We start from the raw sequence: 14,463 nt of genomic DNA, 5'->3' as shown, positions 1-14,463 counted from the left end.
CCCTGCTCCTGGCTGGCCCCCGCAAGGGCAACACAAAGCATTTCCATGGAAGAAAATAATAAAAAAGTGAAACGAAAAAAAAAAACTTAAGGGGGGCCAGGCTTTGGGGGGCCCCATTTTAATCCGGTTATAGTTTGATGAATACCTATATCCGCGGCTACAAATGGGCCTTTTTTTTTGTTTTTTTTTTTCACTTTTCTGTCTTTTTTTTTTTTTTTTCATTGTTCTTTTCCTCCGCTGGTTCGCTGAGGCAAGGGGGTGGGGGCTTTAAGAAAAGTTAACCCGGGAGGGAAAGGGGGAGGAAGAGGAGAGGAGAAGAAAAGAAGGGAAAGGAGAACGGCTTGGCTGCCCGTGGTCTTTCGGTGATTAATGTAATCCATGATTTGGCAATTATAAATAAAGAGAGAAAGAAAAGAGAGAGAGAGAGAGAGAAGAAAAGACAGACAGACGGACAGACAGACAGACAGACAGACAGACAGACAGACAGACAGACAGAGAAAGGGGGTAATTACGGCTTCGGTTTTTGCTCTCTTTTTGTCGCTTGCCGCGAGCTAGGACTTTGGGGCCTTTTCAAACGCTTGCCGCGGTGGCGACGGTGGCGATGCCGCGGAATTTATACGCCCCGCCTTTTGTGCGCGATGCAGCGACGGGCGCGTTTGAACCTCCGCACGCCTCGACACGCCTCTGCCGTAAGCCTTTATATCACGGCCTGCTGATATCTAGCAAGCGGCCGGCCCGACGGCGTTAGGGGGTGCTTCTGGTCCATAGAGGAGTGTGTGTGTGTGAATCACGATGGGTTTGCGCAGTAAGATGAGATGCGGCTGATAGCACGATGTAGGGCAAGGAGGACACTGGCGAAAACAGATGATTCCCCGTTAGGATGGGCTTTATTTATATTTAAAATGGGCTTTATTTAAGTTAAAGTCTTCCTTCACTAAATTTGTAAAAGATTTTTATTTTGAAATGGATTTTCCGTCTTCGCGGCAGCTCTGCCGGGGAAAGTTTTTTTTTTCTTTTTTGTCAGTGGACTGGACTGTCGTCCAATATCTGAGGAGCTGACCGAGGCCGGCGCGGCTGCAAGGGTCAGCGGCCTCCTGATGCACGGATCTAATGCTCCACAATGGCTGACAATAAGGAAGCAGGCCCTGTCGAGCCCCGCCACGCCCTGCCACGCCCTGAAAGCCAAGCCAAGCCCTGCACAGTGGGCCAGAAGACCGGCGGGGGCCGTCAAAATCCTGGACGCGCTTTGAGCTTCAGAGTCACTAAACAGGTCTCGAACCGAACGTGTGACCCCACCAATGGATTGCTCTCCGAACGAGGAATCCATTGGTGGGGTCACACGTTCGGTTCGAATCCCATTTAGCTACTCTGGAGCTCAAAACGCGTCTAGAGGTTTGGCCGCCCCACCGGCCTTCTGGCCCACTGTGCGAGGAGGGGATCCAGAACCCAACCTTGACACGTTGAGGGTGCTGCGCTGCGCTGCCGCGTCGCTGGCTGAGCCGTAAACCCTATCGCGCCATCGCGCGCTTAGCCTTCTCCTGTCAACTTCTCCCCGGATCGACCTTGGCTGCTCCTTTTCTGAAACAAAAATAGTCGCTCTTGTTTTAACCCGCGTGCGTCTGGCCGGCCAGCCGCCTGCCCCGAAGGGCCCGAAGGCCCGAAGGGCGAGGAACGGACGGCGGCGATTTGTAACCTGTGGCGGCGTGGCGGCGTGGTCGCGTATCTGCAGCGCCCGTTTCCATCGCCTCGACCAGCACACTGATTCCGAGAGTCGTCGCTCTGTCTCTCTCGCACCTACACGCGACGCCCCATGAGTGCGAGAGAGACAGAGCGACGAAAACGACTCTCGGAATCAGTGTGCAGGCGTGCCTGGAGCAGGCCACCTCGTATCTCCCTGGGGCCTTGGTTGCCCAGGGCCAGCCCTCTCCCGCCCCTCCGCGCCATGGCCATGCCAGGAAATCGCGCATTTATTCAGGCGACCGTGACAGATTTGGCAATAAGGGTACTTTGTAGTTTCGCAGGGCTGGCCAGGCCCAGGGCCAACTTGACAACTTTTCGGCCCTCTCGGACCCTCCCGGGGGTCTAGGTGACGCCCCGGTGAGCTGTGAAGGGGGCGGGCCCAGCCAGCCTGGCCGCGGGCTGGCGCCGTGACGGTGGCGCACAGTGGGCCAGAAGGCCGGCGGAGGCGGCCGAAATCCCGGACGCGTTTTGAGCTCCAGAGTCGCTAAATGGGACTCGCACCGAACGTGTGACCCCACCAATGGATTGCTCTCCGGACGAGCAATCCATTGGTGGGGTCACACGTTCGGTTCGAGTCCTGTTCAGCGACTCTGGAGCTCAAAACGCGTCCGGGATTTTGACCGCCTCCGCCGGTCCTCTGGCCCACTGTGTGGCGAGCAGTGCCATGATTGCGTCCCGGAGAGGCAGGGAGGGAGGGTGTCCGAGCAAGACCGGGACCGCAATGCCCCCCGCCGCGCTGGGACGGCCCCCGGCTACGCGGAAGAAAAATGCAGCCTCCTGATATGTCGCCGTGCCCGCTGTGTTGGGGGCCACGCCCGGCTACGCCCGGCTCTACTCCGCATCCAGGTCGCGCGTCGGGCAGCGGGGGACGCCGGCGGATCAAAGTCCCGGCCGGGGCGGGGCGGGGGGGGCGGGCGGGGCGGGGCGGGCCGGGGCGGGGCGGGCGGGGCGGGGCGGGCCGGGCCGGGGCGGGGGGTGGGGTCTGATGGGGGTAGATTGAACGTGAACGGGCCGGGATTGCTTCCAAAGTGGCTGCGCAGTGCAAAAGCGCGGTAATAATCTTCTTTGTAAGACCCGCCCCGCCCCGCCCCGCCCCGCCTTTGAGGCATTACTTTTTTATTGCGACCCGCGTATGGAACGCCACCGGAACGCCTCACCTGGTGCGCGGTACGCCCTCCACGCCGAGCCACTGCGGTGGTAATTGTTGGTCGCTTCGGGGACCGGCAGGCGACGGGGCTCGAACCGCGAACCTCGAGCCATGAAACAGAACGAGGCCGTCCCTTGTTTCTCCGCGACACCCTGCAGAATGATTCCGTCTCTGTCTCTCTCGCACCCATGGGGCGTCCGGTGTAGGTGCGAGGGAGACAGAGCGACGAGAACGAATCTCGGAGTCAGTGTACTGGCCTGCCTTTATTTCGCGGGGGAGCGAAACTTTTATCGGCTTTGGCCGTTTAGGCAGTCGTCTCGCTAGCCTCGTTCGAGGCCCAGGGACTCGTTACTGAACGCGCCGGCCTCCCTGAGCACTTGTCGTCCAGACGCGACGACTCGCGGACGCAGCCCGACTGCCTCTGAGAGATATTTGCCGCCATTCGCGAGGAATAAGTTCCATCTTCGGCAAAGTTCGGCACTTGGCTTCGGTCGGACTGAACCGCCGCGACGGGCGGGCACTTTGGCAGTGTAGGCCAGTGCAGACGGACGCACAGTGGGCCAGAAGAACGGTGGAGGCGGTCAAAATATCGGACGCGTTTAGAGCTGCAGAGTCGAACCGAACGTGTGACCCCACCAATGGATTGCTCTCCGAACGAGGAATCCATCGGTGAGGTCACACGCTTAGATCGAGTCCCATTTAGCGACTCTGGAGCTCACACTTCTAGAGTGTTAGCCTACTGCGGGACAGACAGTCAGACAGACAGACAGTCAGTCAGACAGACAGACAGACAGACAGACAGACAGACAGACAGACAGACAGACAGACAGACAGACAGTCGGACCAGAAGAAGGAAAATGGGGAGAAAAGCCATGCAGATAAGGGCAACAAATCATGGATGGGGATGCAGTTGGAACACTTTCGGAAATGAGGCCAGGCTCTCTTTGTCGTGGGATGGCTTTTTAAAAATAGCTTTCCAAATGGGCGTGTTCATTGGATTTGGCGAATTGGCCCGCGAAGAAGGAGGAAAGGAACGGGAGGCGGAGCAGGAGAAATCGATCATAGTGATTGCGCTCTGCAGACCGATTCCGAGAGTCGTTTTCGCCGCTCCGTCTCTCTCACACCTTCACGGGACGCCCCATGAGTGCGAGAGAGACAGAGCGATGGAAACGACTCTCGGAATCGGTCTGCGGTATCTCCGTCTGCGATCGCCCATTGAAAAGCCACCCGCTTCGTTCGGTGGTTTTGTTTATTTTCCTTCGGTTCCACTCGCATTGTTTCGGCGGCGTTTTGCCGGCGATTATATCACACCTGGCGGCGATTGGAATTGAAAACGAATTTCCCCGCGCCGCCTCGTGAATGAATTCACGATGAACGGATGCATGAATGATTGAATCGATGAATGAATCTCTGCACTCTAAATATAGGGTGCCCAGCAACTGGGCGCCTTTGTCGCCCGCCCCACTTTTTAGGGTGCCAAATGTCGCCCACACTGCAAACCTAGCTGTCTACTTAGTACACACTTACAAATGCGTGCTTGCAAGTACACACTTACAAACGCATGCTTGGCCAAGTACACACTTACAAATGCATGCTTGCAAGTACACACTTACAAACGCATGCTTGACGCATGGAGTTATACGGCGTCAAGCATGCGTTTGTAAGTGTGTACTTGCAAGCATGCATTTGTAAGTGTGTACTTGGCCAAGCATGCGTTTGTAAGTGTGTACTTGCAAGCACGCATTTGTAAGTGTGTACTAAGTAGACAGTTAGGTTTGCAGTGCAGTTTCTGGGCACCTTTGTCACCCAGTCTCGGGGTGGACAAATCATACAGTAACCGGCCCTCTCCCATGGTAGAGGATGCACAGGTGTCTAGATCCTGGGTGACTAAGGTGCCCAGATTCTGGGCACCTTTGGCACCTTAGTCGCTGCTGAGCCATGGGTGAAGGCAGGTTCCTTTGTGGATTGTCCACCCCTAGACTGGGCGACAAAGGTGTCCAGAAACTGGGCGACATTTGGCACCCTAAAAAGTGGGGCAGGCGACAAAGGCACCCAGTTTCTGGGCACCCTACATTTAGAGTGTATGGCTGCACGTCCTCGCTGTAATGAAGGCGGTAAAGAAGAAAGGCGGAGGGGTGCATGGCCGATGTTCCGCATTGACACCCCACTGTGAATAATTCAGCAACAACAACAAAAACAAACGCGGCAATCGGGGGATGAAAGTATCAACGCCAAGACAGTGCATACATCTCGGGAGGGAGATGGGGAGGGTGCGGCAGGGCAGGGCGGGCCGGGCAGCCACCTGCCCTGCAGACTGATGCCGAGGGTCGTTTGCGTCGCTCTGTCTCTCTCGCACCTCTACGGGACGTCGCACGAGTGCGAGAGAGACGGCGCGACCCTGGGAGTCAGTCTGTTGGGGCTGGTGATGGACGGGACGGAGGTGTCCGCCGCATCTCCGGGCCCTGCAGCCCCCCCCCCCCTTTTTCTCCACCCTTCGGGATGCCTGTGCGCAGCACAGCACAGTGGGTGGAGGCGGTCAAAACCGGACGCGTTTTGAGCTCCAGAGTCGCTAAATGGGACTCGAACCGAACGTGTGACCCCACCAATGGATTGCTCTCCGAACGAGGAATCCATTGGTGGGGTCACACGTTCGGTTCGAGTCCCATTTAGCGACTCTGGAGCTCAAAACGCGTCTGGAGTTTTGACCGCCTGCACCGGTCTTCCGGCCCACTGTGCGCGGCACGGCCACGACGTGGCCATTCATGCCTGCGCCGCTCACTGCGTGGGCGATCAATGACTGTCGCAGGTCCGCAGGGAGGCCGACGGGGCGGCCTCGCAGTGCACTCCCCGGCCGCCACGCCACGCCAGTCCGGTCTGCCCGATCGCTGCATGCCCAAGCGGGCCGACCCCAGCGCTATATATGTGGCTTAATTCTTTATTTATATCAATTGCCTGCTCGCTGCCCGCCTCAGAGGGGTTGGCGCACCGTGTGTGTGTGTGTGTGTGTGTGTGTGTGTCTGTGTGGGTGTGGGGACAGGGAGTGTGAATCTTCAATCGCAAGGGCGCGCGCAAGTGCCGCTGCAAATGGCAGGGAAATTTTTCTTGAGGCAAAGTAAGATTTCTGGCCGAGGCTTATCCAGGGGGAAAGTAAAGTAGTGCAATAAGTCGGGCAGTTTCTGCGGGGTTTGTTTTCTTTTCTTTTTCTTTTTTCGGATTGCATGTCCGGATTGTTGTCGTTGTTCCGCGTTTTCGCGCGCTTTTTTAAATAGCTTTAATTAAAATTTGATTGCGGTGCGCGTTCTCGTTAGAAAGGCTTCTCGTGCAACGCGCGGCCGCTCTTTTTCCCCTTACCGCATTACACAAAACGCGTCCGGGATTTTGACCGCCTCCTCCGGTCTTCTGGCCCACTGTGCGCGGGGAGTGTAAAGTGTAGTCGGCGCGGGTTCCAGGGATGTTGATAACAGCGATGAGGCTGAGGGGGAGGGCGGCGCGTGGATTACACGTGATGCATTATCGGATAACACGGCCAGCCTCGCGTCACGCAGCGCGCCCCACGCGCCGCCGCGCCCCCAGCGGCCGGGGAGGCAGCGCCACTGGCAGCCCGATGGCACCAATTGGCAAGGAGAGTGACAGCGTGTTGGCAGACTGCATGCAGTCTACTGGCAGTCTATCGCACAGTGGGCCAGAGGACCGGTGGAAGCGGTCAAAACTCGAGACGCGTTTTGAGCTCCAGAGTCGCTAAACAGGACTCGAACCGAACGTGTGACCCCACCAATGGATTCCTCGTTCGGAGAGCAATCCATTGGTGGGGTGACACGTTCGGTTCGAGTCCCATTTAGCGACTCTGGAGCTCAAAACGCGTCCGGGCTTTTGACCGCCTCCGGCACACTGTGCGCTGGCGTCCACCACACCGCGGCCAATGAGCGATGCCCAGTGCCCGATGGGCCCCACCAATGCATGGCGTGCGCAGCGTGCGCCGTGAATCACCACGGCCCACTTGTTGCCATGGTGACGCATGGTCGGCCGATGGCTGCCGCTGGCTGTCGGATGCGGTGGCTGCGGATTGAATTTCCCGCCGATTTGGTTTCCCGGACTTGCCTGTCTGGTCTGTCCCTGCGCCGCCGCCGCCAACCAACCTGCCGCTCACAATGCTGCAAATCTCGAATGGACTGAAGGCGGTCAAAACGTCTTGACGCGTTTTGACCTCCAGAGCTGCTAAATGGGACTCGAGCCGAACGTGTGACCCCTTAAATGGCTTGCTCTTCGAACGAGCAATCCATTGGTGGGGTCACTCGTTCGGTTCGAGTCCCATTTAGCGACTCTGGAGCTCAAAACGCATCAAGACTTTTGGCCGCTGGCGCCGGTCTTCCAGCCCACTGTGCACTGCGTCTCGCCACACCTGCTTTATTTCTTTACTTTGAGCGAGTTATTTTTGCGGCGAGGGCCGCAATGAAAGAGGCGCGGGATGATACACGGCCACCATGTCGCCACTTTGTGCGGGTCCAGCACCCCCCCTCCCCTCTTTCGACCCCCCCCCCCCCCCAGCTTCCGGTCCGTCGTCCTTCCCCTTCCGGAGCCCTGACTCAGCGGCAGGACGGCTGGCGGACTGACCTATAAAATGTGCGCCCCCCACCCCGGCCGCCTCGCGGTTGACTGTATTATTGGAATGGAGACGTTCTTGCCGCCCCCCCCCCCCCCATACAGTGGGCCCTTGCCGGCCAAGTCGTAACCTCGAAGGCAGCCTGGAATTCCAGCGGCGAGCCTCCTCCAGCGAGCCTCTCCGAATTCATTTTTTTTTTCGAACCTCCGCCGAGACAGTGTGGCGCCGCACAGTGGGCCAGAAGACCGGTGGAGGCGGCCAAAACGCTGAACGCGTTTTGAGCTCCAGAGTCACTAAACAGGCCTCGAAACGAACGTGTGACCCCACCAATGGATTCCTTGTTCGGAGAGCAATCCATTGGTGGGGTCACACGTTCGGTTCGAGTCCCATTCAGCGACTCTGGAGCTCAATATGCGTCTAGAGATCTGTCCTGGCCTACTGTGCGGCGCTTCCGTGCACTCCGTCGAGTGAATATTTTTGTTGTTATTTTTGTTTAATCCGAGAGGCACGCCGTCCCTACTGGCCGGGCCAAGGCGGGCTGAGGCAGGCCAAGGTGAAGGTGCTGCACTGCCCCGCGCGGCCCAGCCAACCCAACCCCCTGTGGAGCTCATATCCGGGTCCGGGCTGCAACATCTCCCCCCCCCTCCCTTTTCCCTTAGCTCCGGAGCGCGAACACCCTCGTGCACTCCAGGGACAGACCTAATGCCGAGCCCTGCTCACCTGGGCCTTGCCGAGCCTTGCCTAGCCTTGCCTCGGATCCCTCGGTCTTGGCGGAGGTAGCGACAGCCAAGCGGCGCAACGTCGGTTTAGCGCGTGTCGTTTCACGGGTCCCGGGTTCAACTACCACCGTCGACTTGCCGGAGAGTTGGCCCGTCTCTTCATCCCTTACTTGCTTCCTCTCTCTCTCTCTCTCTCTCTCTCTCTCTCTCTCTCTCTCTCTCTCTCTCTCTCTCTCTCTCTCTCTCTCTCTCTCTCTCTCTCTTTCATACGGATACAGCAGTTTATCTTTTTGCATCGCCCGAAGCGCCGCGTAAGGCCGAAGCGGATGGATGGAACAAACAGGCGGAATGACAGACGGACGGACGGACGGACAGACAGACAGACAGGACAGACAGACAGACAGACAGACCGGCATCCAAATGTCGCGCAGTGCAATGATCCGTGCCGCCCAGCCATTCCGCCAAAGTGCACATCACCATTCCAATCCAGGCGAATAAGCTTCTGGCGGCCGACGTCTCCATCCGGAGGCGGTGCGGTGCGGGGCGGGGCGGGGCGTCGCCATGGGCTCTATGCAAAAGGCCAGGCGTGTTTCCTCTGCAGTGAAGCCAGAAGACCGGCGCCGGCAGCCAAAACTCCAGGCGCGTTTTGAGCTCCAGAGTCGCTGAACAGGACTCGAACCGAACGTGTGACCCCACCAACGGATTCTTCGTTCGGAGAGCAATCCATTGGTGGGGTCACACGTTCGGTTCGAGTCCCATTTAGCGACTCTGGAGCTCAAAACGCGTCTAGAATTTTGGCCGCCTCCACCGGCCTTCTGGCCCACTGTGCGCCCCACCCGGCCCCGGGGTGGGGCCAGCTGCAGGCGCTGCCTTGACCCCCCAGCCTTAAGGCCCCGGAAGAAGCCGGCAGCAGCAGGGCTCCGAACTGGAGCGAACCGAAAACTGGACCGGATATGAAAATAGCAGTGGAGGGGCGGCATGCCGCTCAATTCATTTGCCGCGCTCTTTCCGCGCCAAAATATTTTGGCGCCCCAAAAAAATGAGACGAACAAAACAAAAACGCAGAACCGCTCAGCGTGTGTGTGTGTGTTGGTGTGTGTCGGTGTGTGTGCGTGCGATCCATCACGATGAGCTATTGCTGTCTGAATCGAGGATGTGCAAACGCGTTCCGTCAAGTCCCAGCTTTTCTCAAGCAGCCATGTATGTTTTGTGGTGTTTTTTGTCCCCCCCCCTCTCTCTCTCTCTCTCTCTCTCTCTCTCTCTCTCTCTCTCTCTTCTCTCTCTCTCTCTCTCTCTCTCTCTTTCTCTCTCCTCTCTCTCTCGCCGCTGCTCATCGTATTTCGTGTCCTTGCGCGATTTTTTTTCCCGGCCGTTTTTTTGCCCAGACTGCGCTAGGGCGTGTGAGCGCGCGCGGGGGTAGGGGAAGCAAGCGTTTCGTCGCTCCGTCTCTCTCGCTCCTGTGCGGGGCACCGCTAACGTGTGACAGAGAGAGAGGGGGGGGGAGGCGACGGAAGCGATGTTTGGGATCGCTCTGCGTGGCGAAGAATTGGGTGCAGTTGTGTACTGCAGCCTGGGGGTGCGGCGGTTTTTGCCGGGCCTGCCAGCGGCAGCGAGACGACGGGGGTGTGTCCGTCTGTCTGTCTGTCTGTCTGCCTGTCTGTCTGTCCGTCTGTCTAACTGACTATCTGTTAGTCTGTCAGTCTGTCTGTCTGAGTTTCGTGGCAAAACCGAATGCAGCTCATCTTGCCTACACTAGAAGTGTGCGTGCGGGGCGAGGTGCCTTTTTGTTTGGCGTTTTCCTCAGCCTTTCCAAATAGGGGGACAGAAAACGAAGCCCTCGCGGTAGGGGGCTAGAAACCGAGAAAAACGGTATGGGACGGAAAAAAGAATCCCCGGTTGGAGGATGGACTCCGACTGGTGCAACCGTCCCCGCGCCTGCACTGCACTTTACCCAGCTCGCCGTCACGGCGGCGTGGCGGGGGCGATCCATAATTGACAAGCTCTATTTTCTAGTCACTGATTTCCCTCGTGCCTGACGACAACCCCTTTCCCCACCCTCCTGACAACTTAAACCGCTTTAGCAGTGCCCTAGCTGCCCTCGAAAGAGACAATGACCGTTTGCGGAATTCTATCAGAGGTCAATTTGAGCGAATGGTCCGCTGATGGCGCAATTTGAAATGCCCTGCTGCGAGGCTAGCGATGGCTCGCGGCCTCTCCCCTTCATTTCGCCCCGTTCTCCCCCGTTTCCGGCGGTGCGTTTGACTCGCACTGTGCTGCCGCGGTCAGCGAGCCGGCCAGCCTGCAAATAGACCAATTGAACCGCGCAGCGCGCCTGTGAGTCTAGCCCTTAATGGTAATTGTAGTGGGGGGGTTTTGAGGCGTCTCAGTGCATCGGTTGCCTATCCTCCTGATGGCAGGGGCTCCAAGCTGGCAGCAGTTTTTCAGACCGGAACTCAAGACCCCAGACTGAGTGTCTCGGTCCAATCACGCAACAACACAATACGTTAAAGCCAATTTCATCGTTGGAGCGCGTCAAATGAAACGACGAAAAGCATGTCGTGAAGGTGTTCAACTTTTTTTTGTCCTGCTTGTGTCCTTTTACCGGCCTACCACCGGAGAGGAGAGTAAATAAAAGGAAGGTCATTCCGAGTCTGTCCCTCTCGCTCGCTCTCCCTGAGCGGCGGGAACAAAATGGCCGCCGGTGTTTCCGTCGGTTCGCCGTGCCACGTTCACTTTAGTAGAGAGCCCACAGCCACAGACGACGCGCATCTTTTTTTGAACCAATTCAATTTTGCAGCTCCCGACCCGAGGCGCCCCCGGCCGATGGGTGTGGCGGTGGCGCGGGGGCGCGCTGCCATCGGATGCACTCCGTGTCTTTCGGCAAATTCGTACTCGGCGAGACACTTGCTCTGACCTTCCACAACATGATGACAATTCTTCATACATTATTAAGGTGGGGCGCTGCTGCTCAAAACTGCAAGAGGCTTGCGCCCAGTGAGCCAGAGGACCGCCTCCGGTGGCGAAAATTCTGGGCGCGTTTTGAGCTTCCGAGTCGCTGAATAGGAGTCGAACCGAACGTGTGACCCCACCAATGGATTCCTCGTTCGGAGAGCAATCCATTGGTGGGGTCTTGTGTTCAGTCCGAGTTCCTTTTAGCGACTCTGGAGCTCAAAACGCGTCCGTTATTTTAGCCGCCTCCACCGGTCTTCTGGCCCACTGTGCCTCGTGGGGTGTTTGACGTGCGGGTGAACTGGGCCGTTGCAGATCTTGATTCCGTTGGCCACGCGGGCAACTCAAGCACAAACCATTAAAATTTTGCTGGTGGCGGAGTTCCCTGTTGCACCCCCCTTTCGGGTGACAAACGTGGCTTGGAAAAAATAATGAATGCCCCCCCCCCCCCCGCTTTTTTAACACACACACTCTCACACATAAATACACACATACACACACACATGCACGAGCACACACACAGGCACGCGGGGTGCTGTGAACACGCTTCATCCCTCATGTGGTGTGTGACTTACCTGCAGACCCCCCCCCCCCCCCCCCCCCGCCCACCCCCCCGCCCCCCCCTTTGGGCCCGGGGCCATGACCCCGCCCATTACGGCAGGCATTAGTGAGACATGGCCCTCATTACTCTGTGAGTAGCAGGACATCAGATCTGGCGAGGAAGGCTACACCGCCTGCGAGGCAGTTTTCTTTTCCACAAAATGTTCTTCGAGATAGGATTTCACAAGGTGTACTTTCTTGCTTAATTTTCGTTTCCAATTTTTGTCTCAGTTACATTTTACCTTACGACAGCGGTTGCTTCAATAAATTTTTGCATTTCAAATAAAAACAACAAAGACAACTTCTTCATTGATCTTTCTTTTGGTTTTAAGTAAGCCCATTTTAAAAATACCCTTTTTAGAAGCTAAAAACGGTGCTTGACACGCGAAATGTTTGGCGGTGTGACGGGAACGGATTAGGCACTCTGGTGCCATTAGGTCAGGAAAACGGACGCCGAGACGCCGAGACACAATGGCGCCTGCTTCGCCTGTTTTGTCCGGCTGCGGAGCATTGTTGCGGTGGAGAGAGAGAGAGAGAGAGAGAGAGGACGGGCGGGCGTCTTTTGTTTGTGTGGGACACTGTGGAACACTGCGGGGCACTGCTGGACAGTGTAGGAGAACGGTGTAGGGACCCCCATCACACTCGGCCGCCCTGGCCTTCGGTGGCCCCGCGCCCGTAAAGAGACCTCGCGCGCCCCCTTCCCGGGCCCTTTCCCCGTATTTGATACCTTTACCGCAGTGGGCCCCAAACCCCCCTGGACCAATTCCCCTTTTGAATCCGACGCAATGGGCCAACCGGTGGGCCCCAAACTTAACGGGGGCCCAAAATCGCCTTGGGCTAAAGCCTTTTTCCCCAAGGGGTTTCTTTTATGCCCTTGGGAAGGGCCTAAATGGTTGGTTTTTCCCAAGAAAATTTTAACCCCTTCCCAAGGGGCCAAAGACCTTTGGGGGGCGTAAATTTTTAAACGCTTTGGGCTATTTTATGCCTTGGTTTCAACCAAGGGGCCCCACCAATAGATTTCTCTTTCGGAGAGCAATCCATTGGTGGGTCACACGTTCGGTTCTAGTCCCATTTAGCGTCTCAGCTCAAAACGCGTCCGGGCGTCGGGGATTTTGCCCGCTTCCACCTGGCCTACTTCGCATCGGTGTCGAGATGCATCAAATGCATGGCATTCTGTGTCCCTCTTTAATTTTTACATCTCACCTTTCTGTTGCAGAGAATCGAGTGGCGGTCGGCGGGTCCTCACCGAGACCTGTGTCTCCTCAAGGGCAAGCTCGAGGTAAGTCACTGCCAGTTTTGTTTTATTGCTCCCTTTTTTCCGGGGGAAATTTAAACACGCGGCAGTTTTTCATGCAGGTCCTCTGTGTGTGTGTGTAAGAGAGAGACAGAGAGAGACAGCGTGTGTGAAAGGGGCAGGGACGTTGTTGGCTTTATACTCGCGTTGCTGGGGACAAGGAGGAGGGGATTTCTCCTTTTCTGCGACGCTTTAAGGGCAACCGCAAACAACCACCATAACACACACACACACACACACACACACACACACACACACACACACACACAATGCGCATAGAAGACACGCACGCTCACGCACGTCGTTTACCGTCCTCCTCAGCGCATGAAAATATTTCCCGGCGCCCACTTGAACCCCGTGGCCGTTTGGCAGGTAACACCCTGTCCATTCGAGGTACCCCCTTCCCCCCACCCTCTTTTTTTTCGGGCTCCTCCCCTTGGCACTTCCTCCAGTCATACGACCGTATTATCACGAAAAGATCCGGGAGGCTCTCTGGCCGGGGAGAGAGGGGGGGGTAGGGTCGTTGAATGGCTCCGGCGCGTTTTCCGGGGTGTAGAGGCTGTTTCTTCCTCACATTTCCGGTACTTCTGGGCTGTTTCCGGCCCGGTCTGTGACTCCGGTGCGTTCGGGGTCGCGTGGCGGCGCGGCAGGGCGCGGCGGCGGGGGCGGCAGGGCGTGGCGCAGCGGGCCAAATTTCTAGACTGGGTTTGCCCAGAGTCGCTAAATGGGACTCGAACCGAACGTGTCACCCCACCAATGGATTGCTCTCCGAACGAGCAATCCATTGGTGGGGTCACACTCTTCGAGTCCTGCTTAGCGACTCTGGAGCTCAAAACGCGTCTAGGGTTCTGGCCGCCTCCACCGGTCTTCTGGTCCGGGTCCTTCTGGACAAATCTCCCAGACACCCCCCCCCCTTTTCTCTACGAGGCGCCCCGTCCCGCGAGCGTTCCCGCCGGTGTATAGTCCGTCCCACTCCGCCTGGCCCCAGCCCGGCCGCGCCGGGACTCCCCATGGGAGGGCCAGTCGGGCGCGAATATTCATAACATTTGTATAGTTGGCGCTCGCGCCGGCGGGTCTAGGGTCATGATTAAGTAATCGGAGGGGCGCCGCGGACAGGTGGACCCCAAGGAGGGCGCGCGCTGTCTCTCTCGCACCGGCACGCCCGCGGGTGAGAGAGAGAGAGAGAGAGAGAGAGAGAGAGAGAGAGAGAGAGAGAGAGAGAGAGAGAGAGAGAGAGAGAACGAGTCTGGGCGGCGGGGCCTCGGCGGGGCCCCTCATTGCCTTAATTAATAGTCCACGAGGTACAGTGGGCTGGCTAGGCCGGGCTAGGCCGTCTCGCCCCAAACTCGCAGCTCGCCCGCCTTGTTCCCACCTCGGTTTGACTTGGGTGATTGGTATCAACTCAGTTGGGTCG

General features: G+C 57.5%; 1 protein-coding gene across 1 annotated transcript in view; it reads left to right on the top strand.

The window, feature by feature from the left end:
- Positions 1 to 14,463, top strand: part of LOC117648444 (semaphorin-1A-like) — a 142,720-nt gene that overhangs the window by 109,665 nt on the left and 18,592 nt on the right. Inside the window, exon 4 of the mRNA XM_034390948.1 lies at positions 12,972 to 13,034. Within this exon, the coding sequence (XP_034246839.1) occupies positions 12,972 to 13,034 (63 nt within the window). The remainder of the gene's footprint in view (positions 1 to 12,971; positions 13,035 to 14,463) is intronic.

The sequence above is a fragment of the Thrips palmi genome, unplaced genomic scaffold (genome assembly GCF_012932325.1).
Source record: "Thrips palmi isolate BJ-2018 unplaced genomic scaffold, TpBJ-2018v1 HiC_scaffold_3, whole genome shotgun sequence".
Classification (NCBI taxonomy): domain Eukaryota; kingdom Metazoa; phylum Arthropoda; class Insecta; order Thysanoptera; family Thripidae; genus Thrips; species Thrips palmi.
Note: the sequence above shows the minus strand (reverse complement) of the source record. Positions and strands in the feature narration are given on the sequence as shown.